General features: G+C 37.7%; 1 protein-coding gene across 1 annotated transcript in view; it reads right to left on the reverse strand.

The window, feature by feature from the left end:
* The window catches only part of GABRG3 (gamma-aminobutyric acid type A receptor subunit gamma3), a gene marked incomplete at its 3' end in the record, with an annotated part of 324,626 nt that overhangs the window by 7,974 nt on the left and 301,775 nt on the right, over nt 1-14,877 (reverse strand). Inside the window, exon 7 of the mRNA XM_080612497.1 lies at nt 4,479-4,631. Coding sequence (XP_080468623.1) covers nt 4,479-4,631 — 153 coding nt within the window. The remainder of the gene's footprint in view (nt 1-4,478; nt 4,632-14,877) is intronic.

The following is a 14,877-nucleotide window of genomic DNA, read 5'->3' on the forward strand; positions in this document are numbered from 1 at the left end:
TCACAGTGCTCATGAACAGTTTCAACAGAATTTTAATATCAGGCAAGCACAGCTTTGAAGTAACCTGGCTTCAGAATTTTCAGGTGGACAAGTGTTAAGTGGGAGCTTCCAAGTTTGTGTATAAATACCATTTTGTGACATTTATGTTCTCTGAACAACTTCCATACCGAAGATGCTATTTGATAAGTAAAAAAGGACTGTCTGGGAGATCAACTGATGCAGGGATACATAACGCATGAAAACACTTTAACCTTTAAATCACTGGCCTAAACAGTTATTCAAAATTAGTTTGAAAGCTGCTAACTGGACAACCATATGCAAAATGAGGTAGCAAGAGCCTCAGTGTTAGAAACTGTTTGGTCACAGAGGCTTATTTTTGCTTATTTTCCTAAGGGCATGTTTGTGGGACACTGGAGAAAAGGTTTATTGCTTTTACTCATGCCATCATTTGTTTAAAAACCTAATTTCTCCACCAGCTCTGGCACCTGTTTAGAGCACTTGCTTGGTTTTCTAGAGAATGAGCTTAAGATGGAATGGCAATGAAGCGATGTTCATCTTTTATTAAACGTGATCTGTATCTTATTTTACATCAACACATTGCTGGCCTTGATATCCACTTTTTATTTAAACTGCAGTTTGAAGTTGCTCGATAGTAACTGCCTAGTCCTATTACATATTATACCCATTTTGAAAAAGTAGGGGGAAACTGGGATGAAAGCTTCAGTTTAACTTAATTCCCTTCATCTTCAAGGAAAACAACCTATTATTATTTTCCAGATCATGACTTTTCTTCAGATACTTGCCGGCTGCTCTTGACTATGAACACTGGGAAAATATACTTTTGATTACTACAGACAAGCAGAAACAGCAGTGAGCCTTTTTTTTTTTTTTTTTTCCTCTTTGAATGGAGGGCAGAATAAGCTGCAATTATAAAACACAGTTCTCATCCAATACTCAAATTCTATTTCCAGTTTCCCACTGACTCTTCAGGTGGCCTAGAGTGAGTCACATTGCCACTCTGGGCAGCAGCTCCTCGAAGTACATGTTAAAAAGGGACTATGGTGCCAAGTTCTTAAAGAGCGCTTTGATAAGTCTGGACAGTGCTGCTGAAAGGATACTTATGGTCCCATTTTTTCCTTCACAGCCAAATACCTCAATTGTTGGGGTTTTTTCCAGCACAGAAATAGCTTATTACTTAGTGTTATTCATAAAGGGGTGAAACCTGCCCTTCATGTAACTGTGAGTAGCTGCCAGTAGCTTAAGAAATTACTCATTAATTTCAGAGAATGAAATATTTCCCTGATGCTAGCCCTTTATATTAATGCAGCTACACTCGGAGCAGGTTGGGGTGCACTGAGCCTACAATTAATTTCAACTAATTAGCAGAACAATTTCAGTGGTTTGCCCTTGGCTGTATTACAATTTCACCATGTGCCACTATCCAAATGTGGATGTGTGCTATTGCTCAGACAGATTTGTAAGTTGCATTATATAAGCAGACCTACAGTAAACTGGGAACATCTGGTAACTGCAGCCCAAGAGTCAATAGTCAGTCTGGTAACAGTCAGCCCAAGAGTCATTGCCAGTTTGGCAACAACACAACTCTGGGCACAAAAAGAGGTGACCCATGTACATATTATTTATTCAGAAGTTATATTTTAGCCCAGTAATTTAATTCTTCATCAGAGTTTTAGAAGGTAGTCATGATAGCCATTCAATATAACCTTGGAACATTTCATCTTAATGTTCATGTTTCGAACTCATGACCTCAGTATATGGATACATTTTTTGTCTGAAGTTCCTGCTGGCTTAGTGGGCAAGGCAGGGAAAGTCATACTGCAGCGACTAGTGATCTAGCCTATTTCTGTGTCTAATTAATTGGAAAACAGAGCTGTGTGATGTGGGGAACCACCCTCAGAGACAAGGTACGAACACTGATAAGAAAAATCAGTAATGCAAACTGTTAGATACCTTTTCTCCCTTTTCTGTTATGCATTAAGAAGGATAACCTAAATGGATGCTGTGTGACTCTGCACAAACATAGGCTTCAGACTCTTATTTAAAAGATGAAGCATGGTCAATCTTTCCTTATCTCCACTGAGACACTGAATTTAAAAAGAAAGGAGTTCATCAGAGTACGCTAAAGACCTATTGCTCAATTTTCTGGCCAGGGAGGCAAGTCTACACAGCCAGGCAGTTGTACAGCCGCTCTGTCCTCAGCTTTTTATAGTCTTTTGAGCGGTCCTGGAGGCAGATGGGGATCACAGAATAACTCTGTCTTAGGGTCTGTCACATTGCTGAGGCCACAGTGTAAAGGCACTTTGGCACTCACATAAAGGGAGTGAGGACTGAATATTTCTTTATTGGAAAATAACCTTAGACAACTGGACCCACATGGTGTCACATGACTTACAATGGTCAGAAGTGCAATGCTTGTTAAATTTACAAACTTCTGGAGAAAATCCAGCAGGTTATGCTCTTGTGCTGATCTCACACAAAATGGGTTTTAAGGAAGAAATATCTGTAAAGTGTGAATCAGTGCTGGCTGCTTGCAGTCATCTTATTACAGGTTCTCTGAGACTTTTATTTCTACAGCTCCAGGTCACTGAGCTGCTCTTGGTTTGGAAGGATGCCCTGTGTCACTCACTAAGAATTAAAGCCGATACAACCTTCCATTAGGAAGATGCCTAAGGACTGATAGTAGGAATGGCTGGGATATAGCTTCATTGCTTCGATAAAGCTGTGGCTATTGAGAAAGTTAAGCTTAGAGGATATTTTTGGTAATATATTTCTTTTATCATTCAGCTGAAAGTTACTAAACTATTGAAGCATTAGAAGTTTTGGGAGGAAGAATGTTTGTTACCCAGGGCTTAGTGAACCCTGAATGATTGACTGCATGATTTTTGCATGAGTGAAGAACTTAGGAAGGGGGATGAGACTTCTAGACAAGTTCAAGAGACTTAGCCACTAAAATCTCATTCAGAGTGAATGAAGTTTAGCAGAGTTTTTAGCACTTCATTTTTCTTTTCCCTTTCAGGGCCTTCAGGAACTTTATGCTAGAAACCATAGCACCCTCAGAATGGATGGTTGCTCAAATTTATTAGTGCAGGAGAGAGACAGACAGAAACAGGACAAGTAATTTTGTACAACTGTATAAAGGCTGTAAAGGCTGTGTTGTGAAAGCTTCCTCTTGAGATGAAGTAGAGCATCTCTACATGGTGTTTGAAAGACATCTAACAGAAATTGATTCACATATAAGTAACTACTATTTCTAGCAAATGCTTAGTTACTTGGATGAAAAAGGATGGTGAATAGTGATGACTCTTGAACAGCTGTATAGGGGAATGGGAAATAGAGGTGTTTTGTACAGATGGCCTCTCCTATACGGTAGTTGAATGAAGGCTTGTTGGCACACAGCAGCACTTGAGAACCCTGTGCTTGCTGCAGGCTGCCTCCGAAGAGGTATAGCCTGTTCATAGCCTTTATCCTCAAGTCATCCGTTGCAGCAGTATCACCCTCTCAAACCTGGAGACTCATTTGCTCCTACAAATGCTTCCTGTCTGATTTCAGTCCAAAAAGTCAGGCAGGTCAGTTTTTAATAATATATTCTTTAGAAATGAAACGATTTAGACAGTCTAGCTGGTTAACTGGAGATGGTAACAAACTCCTGCAGGAACAAGGAAAGAATAGCTGGGAATGCTAATGTCTACGCTTGAAAACAGGCATATAAACCTTGACATAGTTTCCTCTTTTTCTTAGACTGGTAGATTTCTGACTGAGTTATTACTGGCAGCCTTGGCAATCACAGTCTGGACTAAAATGTTAGTTTTTCTTTGGTTCTGCTGTACACCTATTATATAGCCCTGTGCCCTTGATGCTGTCGAAACATACAGGTTTTCCTATTGGCATAAGAACAAAATGTCAACATTTCTAGGTGTATCCTAAAGCATAATTCCAAAATGCACACATTTGTCCTGACATATATGAGCTGCTGGAAAACCTATACCAGCATAATTCTCCACAGTCTATGAAAAATATCTATACACCTAGAGTGGAGCTTAACTTCAAGAGCACAAGCTAAAACACTTCGTTTGAGTTAATATTATTATATCCCACAGTTTTATGTATATATAAGACTTAATGCCCTGTGGGGGAGAGTTTCATAAAGGAAGGAAACCAGCAGTGCAATTAATTTATTCTTCAAAAATGTCACTAAAATATCATAGTGAGAACAAGGAGACAGACATTAATTCTAGAATATTATGCTAGTGTTATTCCAAAGGGTCATAAAAGTTTACTCTTAATTACCTTATTAAAGGCAGAAAACCAGAGGCTTCAGTGGTAAGTAACTGTGGGTTTGCAAGATGTGGTAACAATAATCCAAAGCGTATAGCCAGTGGTGTCTTTGCTGATAGTTTCAAATTATAGTGATGGAACTACACAAAAAAGAGCAGGAAAGGGAATTATTAACAACTTACCTAATGCTGTTCTTGCTGGTGTGGCATCTTTTTTAATCCAAAAGGATACCCAGGAAAGAACAACTGTTAATATACAGGGAATGTATGTTTGAATAGTGAAGTATCCCATTCTTCTACTTAAGTCGAAGTATATAGTCATGACTACATAATCACCTGCAATAATAACACAGAAAATAAATACAAATTTTGGTGAGATACAGAAAGTTGTTCACTGACCTGCTAGCTTTTTAAACTTCATAAAAACACTGCATACGAAATATTTCTTAATGTTTTGAGAAATTTGTGCAGTAATGCTCACATGAAATAGAATTTAAATAAACTTTTCCATTCTAATTTCCTTTAGTTTTAGGTGCCTGTGGAAATGTTGATCTATTTGGACAAGCAGAGTCTCTCAGTAATCATTCTTGAGTAAATTTTTGAAAGGCATCTTGAATTTCAGGACTTGATATTTCTGGTTGGCTCCATGGCCACATCATTTAATGGATTCTGTATCCAAACTGCACAAAATTCGTCCTGTAGGCTATGTCTTCCCTGCCTCAATTTCAGGTTTGAGTGATTTCTGTCATCTTTTGGTATATGAATCAGGCAGTAGCGGTCTTTATGGGAAGTGTAGAATGCACATGAGTATGACTTTACGTAAGTCATCTGTAGACATGACTGCCTTAATGCTGGTGAAACTGCATGCTTGAAAGAACTCATAATTACAAATCAAGAGTCTCTTTTTGTCAGCATTCCTCCATTTCAAAGCAGTTGTCACTTTTCGTATCTAAAACCTTCAGAAGGTGAGTCTGGATATAAAGTTAATTATTCTACTGTAAAAAGAAAATTTAAAATTACTAATAATAGTAAAAATCATAAAATCAAGAACTCAGTGAGAAGGCTAGTTTATCTCACATTATATGATTTTTTCCATAGTATCTCTTTTGCTAACCCTTGTGACTCCACAAGGGATAATAATCTGTCCCTCTCTCTCTACTCAGTAGAGGCTACTGACCTTATCACCTTCCTTTTTTACTAACAGTTCCCTCAGCTTCATAGATGTTAACTATCCTCTTCTCTCAGACAGTCACAGTGATTAACAGTAATGAAACTGAACTAAGACCAATTTCTGTACTTTGCTTGAAGTATGCTACTTTCATTTCAGATATGAAAAAGAATTTATATGCCTGAGAATTTTATGGGGTTTTGTTTGATTATGTCAGACTTGACCTAATAAATTATATTGTTTCTTGTTACAAGCTTTGACTTTATAGAATATGATATTTGAAGAAGTTATGTGCAATATGTTGATAAGTCTGTCCTACCACAGCAAACCATCACGAGACTGAAGAAATTATTAGCATAGAAAGATGAATCTCCCAAGGAATGTACATATAACTCACCCAAGTAGAGGCATACTGGGTTCATTAGTTGATACTAATTAAAGCTTAATCTTCTAATAACAGAGCACATATGAACCGATGCATTTAATACAGTAGATATTTTGACTATAGCTAAATATTACATAGAAAAGAAATTAATTCAGTAAGAATAACTTCTTCCATCCAAAGAACCTCTGAAGGCCACTGTAAAATGAGTGAACTATCATAAGCTACAAACTAAAATGTAAATAAAAATCTGAGAGTGGGATGTGGAGACAGAAACTTAGAACTCTTAGAATTAAAGGGAAAAATTCCTATGCATTAAGTATATTGGTTTGAGATAGATCTATTTGGAAGAGGTTGATAAGCCTGTGGGTCCTTCCATCATGCCTCTGTTAGATGAATGTGTACCTTTTCACAAGTAGTGTGCCAATGAAAAGCATGTGACCTCAAGATGTTGAACTGACATTTCAGAAACCTTGTATATTTGGCATTATGGGAACAGAACAATTGGTTCTGCTGGCTTATTGTTAGACTGCATCAGCTCCCTAATCTGTTTTCCTGCACTAGAGAAAGTCTTACACCACAGCAAATGAGATAATTTCATAGAAATAAGTGTAAGAAGTCAGAGGCTGTGTAAACCAGTGCTTCTACTGACAGTAACCAACCCCACAACCATGGAAAAAAAAGTTTTGATAATGTTTCAAACATTGTTGGTCAAAGCAAAAAAGGAAAACAAAGAGTCAATGGAAATTTCCTTAGTTATTGTATCTAGAAATGCACGTCTACGAATAAGTTACTTGAGAATAGTATAAAGCAAAGCAATCAGCAGACTTCTCACTGTGTACAATGATATATGATACATATAATTCAAGTTCACAGACAGGTCACTGCTCCTGTAAGTAATATGATCGTGATACCCAGCACAGCAAATGAGAGTGGGGCTAGATACTGGACAGTAAGATACTGGGAAAGTAAGGCAGAGTCCATTGTTGCACACTCTTCTACTGGAATAAACCTGACAAACTGAGAGTGGGAGGAAAATATAGCACATTTCAACTATTTTGCAGACAGGAACTGAGGCAGAGACGAAATGATGTAGAGAGCCCATCATCACATTTAGCCATGAACTGATTCAGTATCTTTTAGGCAGGATTAATTTCCCCTCATTTTAGACATCTAGAAGGTAGATTTTACAGATGACTTGCAAACTGTGGCCTCCTTTCTGTACTTAATGAAGAGAAATTGGTACTTTCAGTATATGGCTTGTCTGATCTCTTTTAGAGATACGCTTTTGTCGTGGTTTAAGCCCAGATGGCAACACAGAACCACGAAGCCACTCGCTCACCCCGACCCCTTCCTTTCCCTGCTCCCGGAAGGATGGGGAGGAGAATTGAAAGAATGTAACTCCCACAGGTTGAGATAAGAACAGTTCAGTAACTAAGGTATAACACAAACCACTACTGCTACCACCAATAATAATAATGATAAAGGAAATAACAAGGGGAGAGAATGCAACCGCTCACCACCCGCTGACTGATACCCAGCCCAACCTGAGCAGTGATCTAGCCCTTCCGGGTAACTGCCCCCAGTTTATATAGTGGGCATGACATGCTGTGGTATGGAATACCTCTTTGGCTGGTTTGGGTCAGGTGTCCTGTCTCTGCTTCCTCCCGGCTTCCCCTCCTCCCTGGCAGAGCATGAGACTCAGAAAGTCCTTGGTCAGAGTAAACATTACTGAGCAACAACTAAAAACATCGGTGTATCAGCGCTGTTCTCAGGCTGAAAGTCAAAAACACAGCACTGCACCAGCTACTAAGAAGGAGAAAAATGACTGCTACTGCTGAACCCAGGACAGCTTTAGAAAGAGGTGAATGTGCCCAAAACATTTCCATTTCTCTCTTGTGATTGAAAACGGAGTATGTTTGGCTCAGATATGGACAAAGACATTGTAGACACTTGCAAATGATCCAAGGAGTCAATCACACCCCTTGATTCGACAGTGAAAGCTAAATAGTGCTACTTCTGTAGGGTGTTAAGGTTATTTTACCTAAGTATAATTATCTCCTTAATCTTTTGAAGAGTATTTTAGTTATTTTCCTCCTTTGTTTCATGGTTAAACTTGATCCTTTCATCCTTGAGGACATGCACAACTCCTATGCTTGCTCCTCTGTTCTCCTCCATCTATCTTCCTTCCTTCCTTCCTTCCTTCCTTCCTTCCTTCCTTCCTTCCTTCCTTCCTTCCTTCCTTCCTTCCTTCCTGCCTTCCTTCCTTCCTTCCTTCCTCCCTCCCTCCCTCCCTCCCTTCCTCCCTCCCTCCCTCCCTCCCTCCCTCCCTTCCTCCCTCCATCCCTCCCTCCTTCCCTCCCTACCTCCATCCCTCGCTCCCTCCCTCCCTTCCTTCCTCCCTCCCTCCCTTCCTTCCATCTGTCCATCTCTCTCCTGCTATTTATAACATCAAAACTTTTCATCCTTTCTGCAGAACATCCTTTCATTAAGCTAAATAAAGGAACTGTGACTTGGTCAAGTTTTACAAGGAGCTGCGAATTCCCAAATTATCCAACAAAGACCCATAGATGTCTTACAAGCACCCAATGAATATGAAATCCTAGCACACTTAAGTGGCTACATTTATTTAGCCACTAATCTATTTTATTGACTGAGATCCATACAAAAATTCTCACAGTGAAGAAGGCAGACCCAGTCATACAGGCAGCAGCTGTGCATATGGACTTAAGTACTGTACCCTGTGTGCTGTACTCTAACTTATGGAAACACGCTGATGGATAATATAGAAAGAAGTTGGGAGATCAATTTGGTTCAGTGGAATTACTGATGCAAAGTGGAAGTAAGAGGAGAATTTGCTGGTTCTCCTACAGTACTCTAACCATGCTTAGAGAGGATGCAGCTCAGAGACAATGAATGTTGATGACAATGCTTAGTGAGAGGGGGAAATTACCACTGCTGAAATGCAGAGCCCCAGCTGGAAGCACCAGTGTTGTGACTGCTTTCAAAGGCAAGCATGCTTCTGTACAACATGTGCTGAATGCATTTTTTAATAGCGATAATAAATTATAATTTTCAACTATATTACCACTTCATTTCTTCTATCCTCAGCCAAGTCAACTTCTGTTTAGATTCCTGAATTGTCTCTTTGCATACAGAAGGGCCTACATGTATGTGCTGTGGCTATTTTCCTCACTGCACTACTCCAAACTCAATTATCATTATTATTATTGTTGTCTAAAAGACTCCTTTCAGAATTAATCATTCTATATATATCTAAAATCACTTGTCTGCAGCTTAAAGGAAAGTAGGCACAGTACATACATTTCTGACTTTCTCTATAAACACAAAATAATTTGTACAAAGAAGCTCTCCTCTCATCTAAAAGACCTGACCTACAATTTATTATTCTATATGTCCTGCAGGCATGAGCAAGCCAAAGGAAATAAAAATCTCTCAAGAACTCTGCACAGTGCTTCCACAGTGCAGGTAGATGGCTCTACCTGCCATCACTGCCACTGCTAGGAGAGGAGCTGGGGCTGATTGTGCGACAAAGCCCTGCAGTGCAGTAAGATGGGAAAACCTCCTTCCAAACTGCATATCACTAAATCAGTGTACCTGGTTTAGAAGTAATCACACAGTGATTGACTAGTAAGGGACCACTGGAATAACTAACACTACTTTGAAACTCAGAGAGGAGTTCTATTTTTTAACAGCTTAAATAATTTCCCTGGAAGGCAGAATAACTTAACTGAACCAGCAGGCCATCAGTCCACTGAAATAAATCAAAATTATCCTGAGGCAAAATACTGCCTGAACAGTCTTCTATAATGAGAGCAAAAGACGCACCTTGAAATAGCAAATCTGGAGTAATAGGAATAGTGTAGCAGTGCTTCCCATGAAACCATGATGACTGCTGTCTGTGACCCATAGGACTTACATTAGCTTAAATTTCTAGTTTGAAAGTAGGACACTATTTAGAACAATAATTTTTAAAGGAATAACTGCTGTAGACTTTAATGAACAATAATAAACTATAGCCTATTTCCTTTGTGTTTGAAGTGTAAGGGTATGGTTGACTGAATTGCCAGAATTTTGCCTACATTGGACCAAGAACAGTTCCCTTAAAGGTGAAATGTTTGAGCAGAATTAAATTGGTTGTTTTATTTTAAGAAAATCTTTTAAAAATATAAAATTATATACTGTAAATAATTTATTTACTCAAACCACAGTATACTATCTTATCACACATTTTCGTTTATCCTCCCATTATACTCTGTGATTAACAATTGCTATAATCCAAATTATCTTAGGAAAAAATTAAACACAGAATAACTTTACAAATAGTAAAGTCATTCTTTGCGGTATGAACCTAGAATGTAATACATAGAGCTTTCAGCATCTGGATTAAGTTTACATGCTGAATGTCCATCAGTAGAACTGCAGAATAATGAGAAGTGGCATCTTGTTATGAGAGTTTGATTACAGAAAAAGTCCTAGTCATTAAAACAAAAACTCACGCAGTGTGCAGAGCCTATTTCTTGGTTGATCAGCAAGACCACAGAGTACACTGAGGTAAGTGTTTTGGGGGTTCTTTTGGGTTGTTTTGTTTGGTTTTTTTTTTTTAGTTTTATTTTTATTTGGAAGGCAAGAGTAGACCCTGTTTTATCCTGCCATTTACTTTTCTTTTTTCCCCAACCTGTTTTTTGATATTTGCTTCCAAAAGATAATTTTTTTTATTTCCCGAACTAGGTTTCTCTGCTTTCTTAGGAAGCTGAAATTTTTCTACTAGTTTCACCACTGCCTATCACTTGTTCAGGACGGTGACCTTGCATCATAAATATCTTAATTTACAATTCTACTCTGCTATCATGGTGGAACTGTAATATTTGAAAGCAATCAGCTCAAGCATGAGATCACTCCTGATGTTAAATGTATTGTCAGACAGCTGGCAAATAAAACCTTTGAAAAAAAAAAATTATCAAACTCGGAATTTGCAGAAAGTTTTGCAAAATGTTCACCAGAGAGTGCTGTTTTTTGGAAGTGACACATACTATCATGGCAATGATGCTGGTGTCAACTGAGGACATGCAAGTTTAAGGTTCAAGAGACCGTTTCAGGTGCCAGATTTTGCACTATCTAGAAAACATACCTCAGCTCAGTCAGGCAGAAACAGAGACTGTGGTGCAAAACCCAACCTTCCTAATACAGAGTAGAAACTTTCTTCAAAATCAGACAGAAGAGTCATGTAAACTAGGCCTTTTCACATCCCAGGCCACCATCCCAATCCCTCAGGGACATGCCCAGTGGAAGTTCAAGCTATCTATCTTCTTACTAACACTACTCAAAATAAAACAGATGGATCAGGATTTCTTAACCTACACTATTACTAATGCTTCAGCAGCTGGTCTGTCTACAGAGCTGATATCATCCCAAACTAACATGACTTTCCTAGATACTTGGTCTCCAGTGAGTCCAGATACAGAGAAGGTTTGAATTTTGGAAGATCCAAAACCTAAGCAAAATTGTAGAAGAAATAGCTGAATGCCCTCATAGGGGATTATGACTCCAAAAGGATGTATTATTCATAGAATTATAGAATGGTTTGGGTTGTAAGGGACCTTAAAGATAATCGTGTTTCAGCCCCCTTGCCATGGGCAGGAACACCTTCCACTAGAACATGTTGCTCCATCCAGAGACAAGGGTGAAAACAGGATTTTAAAGTTCTCTTGAAGGGAAATGTAGAAGGAAAGAGAATCATGAAAATATCATTAAAAATGCCTTAATCTTCTGCAGCATCTTTGTTAGTAATGAAGTAAAGCTGAGGACTTACTGCAGGCTTATTCTGACTCCTACAAAATGTGTCAATCGGCATGAATCAACAGTTTTCACTACCAGGATCAATTTTTGCTCTATAGTACTCTGGGACAAATGGTTCCAAGTCAAAAGGAAGAACAAAGTGATCAAGGTCATGATGGACTTGTCTGAGACTTGTCTGAGAATTAAGTGTTGGAGTGGTAACAAGCACTCATTACATACATTATTTCTGCATAGATGCATGTTTAACCACACAAGAAATGCATACAGGTCTTCAGAGCTGACATTTCTATATATATTGCCATAGCAGCTACAAGATGACCAGTCACAAGCAAGAGTTTTATGCAACAGATATTGAACAGAGAATAAAAAAGCTTTCTGTGTCTCTGAGTTCATAATTGCCTTTGCCGTTATCAGGATGTGCCTCTGTGTGTGTGCATGTACAAGTACAGTGTAGCCCAGATTTGGCTTTCAGCACTTACACTTGAAAAGCAGATTTTCCAGAAATGAATTCACACTATGAATGCCAAATCATTGCTTAAGTTTCCCATTATCACAGGCAAATTGCTATACCAGTATACAGTGAAAAAAAGAAACCTAATACCAACAGCATTGTTTTGCTTGTAGAAATCATGTTCAATTATAAGTATATACATATTCATAAGCATACATAATAAAAATCAAATATTGACAGATTAGTGTGAAAAGCAAAGACCAGAACCCAAGCTGTCTGAAGGCAACAGACTTTTTAAAGTCAAGTAAGACCAAGGCTTCAGTTAACTTATCAGAATGAAAAGACAATGTGTTTTGTTCTTGTGTAAAATAATAATAAGAATATATTATTGAGGAACATATTTTAACTTGAGGCTATTCGGTTTTTTCATCACTATCAAAAATTTGCATTTACTTTGTTTTTCTTCCTTAGGTAGTGAACTTTCATTTTCTTTGAGGCAAATAGCATTTTCAAAAGATTTGTGTAAAATGACAGTTTTGTTAAATGAACTATTGCACACTTTTAAAAGTTAATGACCATGTTTCCAGTATATAAAGTTATTTTATCTTCTGATTTTGGCCTTTAGGATTGAATATGGAAAACCAACTAATTTGTTCAAAGATTGAATTTCTTTTTATTGATTTCCCCCCCTCCCAGAATTATTTGCATACATAGGTCGCATGCTGGAACTTTTCACAAAGAACTGAAATTAAATAAATAAAAGATCCTTTTTTGCAACTTTTAAATTCATTGTGTCCCATAGTAATTTTAAATCTACTAGTCAATATTTCCTGTGCTCTAACCAATTCATTGTATTCCATACTGGCACTTTCAAAGGCAGTTACTTTTTTATTCAGTTGTAATCATTTCACTGTCTGCATCCCATAGCATCTGTTAATTATAAGAGTGCTTTGGATGTACTCAGGATGGGTCAACATCCATGAACACAACTGACCTCCAAAATTAATAAATTAATTTTAAAAATACAAGCTTTTTAAAGAAAAAAAAAAAGTATTCTGTGGCATGTCCAAGAATGTTTTGCTTATTTATATACTTACGTGTTTATATACTTACACAAGCAGTCCTGCCAAACACATATTCTTTCCCCTCAGTCCTACTATTGTATATAATGCACTCCTCTACCAAAAACTATGTGAAGTTATAGTACCTTATTCATCTATGTGGTATTACAAGGACCACAATTGCTCTCAGGACGTTCAGGTCTATTATTTTTAGGCATAATGACATTTTCATTTTACAACATGAAGTATTATTTTGTATGCTCTTTCAAATGGGGTACTAATGAAAACAATGCAATTTTAATTTGGCTGTTGTAAGGTACAAGTCATCTTGGAAAACCCTCCAAAAAATTCCGTTTCATCAAGTCACATAATAGCTATAAAAATGTATAATAACATACACGACTTCAATCTCCCAGTTCAGATCAATTTCTGCCTTAACAGTAGAAAAGTTACCTACACAAACTCTGTTTGCATTCATGCATCAATCTGAAAGAAAATCAATATACAAACATGGTGCAGCATGCATGATCCATTACTCACTACTTCTAAGAAGTGCTGCTATTTACCATATAGAGGGGATTTTTTTGTGCTTGAAGAATAAAAGTGAACAATAGCAAATGAAGTAAAACCAATAATAAATTAACACTGCTGCCTATGTCAATGTAAGTAGGTCCAGGATCAAAGTGAAAATGAGCGTCATTTATGTAGGAATTTTCTTGTGAGAGGGTTTATTGATCAGGAGCAGTGCAATGCTTGTCAAACACATCATTCTTCACGCTTCATAGAGCACCAAACACTGTAGGAGGTCTGAGAATATACACTAATGGCTGCTGCATTCGCTTTGCTCTTAATAAGGACCAAATCATGCCTGGGAACTTGTAGGTTTATGCCATCCACCAATGCTGATCACTTCTCATTTATTACTAGGACTGAATTTCTTATTAACAAGAGGTGTGGAAGGAGGCCCCTTTGTACTGAAGTCTGTTATTAAGTCCCACATGACTGGATTTGGTGAGCTTGCAATTCCAAACCCAGTTGAAATAGGTTTCAATTCACTACCAAAAAAATCCCATTTCAACATTTTAAAGTAGAATTCTCTCATTATCTTCCTCAGAATTTAATTTCACATACTTAAAAAGATAATAATAAAAATGCAACATATTGCTAGTACTGATATTCTTTTTGCTCAATTAAAATGTTCGTTGAAGTTTGGCCTCAATATTGTGACTGTACTGTAACAAGTTTTATATAATCATGGAATGGCGTAACCTGTTTCTTCCTATCCTTACTGACATTTAGTCCACCTCACCTCAAACGTCACTCTTGTGGCCCAATTTTCCTTATCATCTTTTGAAAGCTTAAGTTAGTATCTTACTGTTGGAAGCCCATCCCTGTTGATTATGTTGCATTCTGGAAGAAATTATCATGATCATCTGGTCACATTTTCTGCATGGTATAAGATTTTTCTGAAGTAATCATTGCTGTAAACCCACAAGTTTTGAATAAAGTAGAATGCCTTTTAGAAAGGCAACCTATCTTAACTTTTAAAATTCTATCAACAGAGTTGCAAAGTTGTTCTTTCAATGCTTAGGTATTCTCACTGTGAAAAACAGGTGGGTTTTTCCTAGTCTGCAGTCATCTATCATCAGCTCAGACCTTGATTCTTAACATACCTCTGCTAGACTGAAGAATCAAGAACC

Source organism: Psittacula echo, assembly GCF_963264785.1.
Source record: "Psittacula echo genome assembly, chromosome: 3".
Taxonomy (NCBI): Eukaryota; Metazoa; Chordata; class Aves; order Psittaciformes; family Psittacidae; genus Psittacula; species Psittacula echo.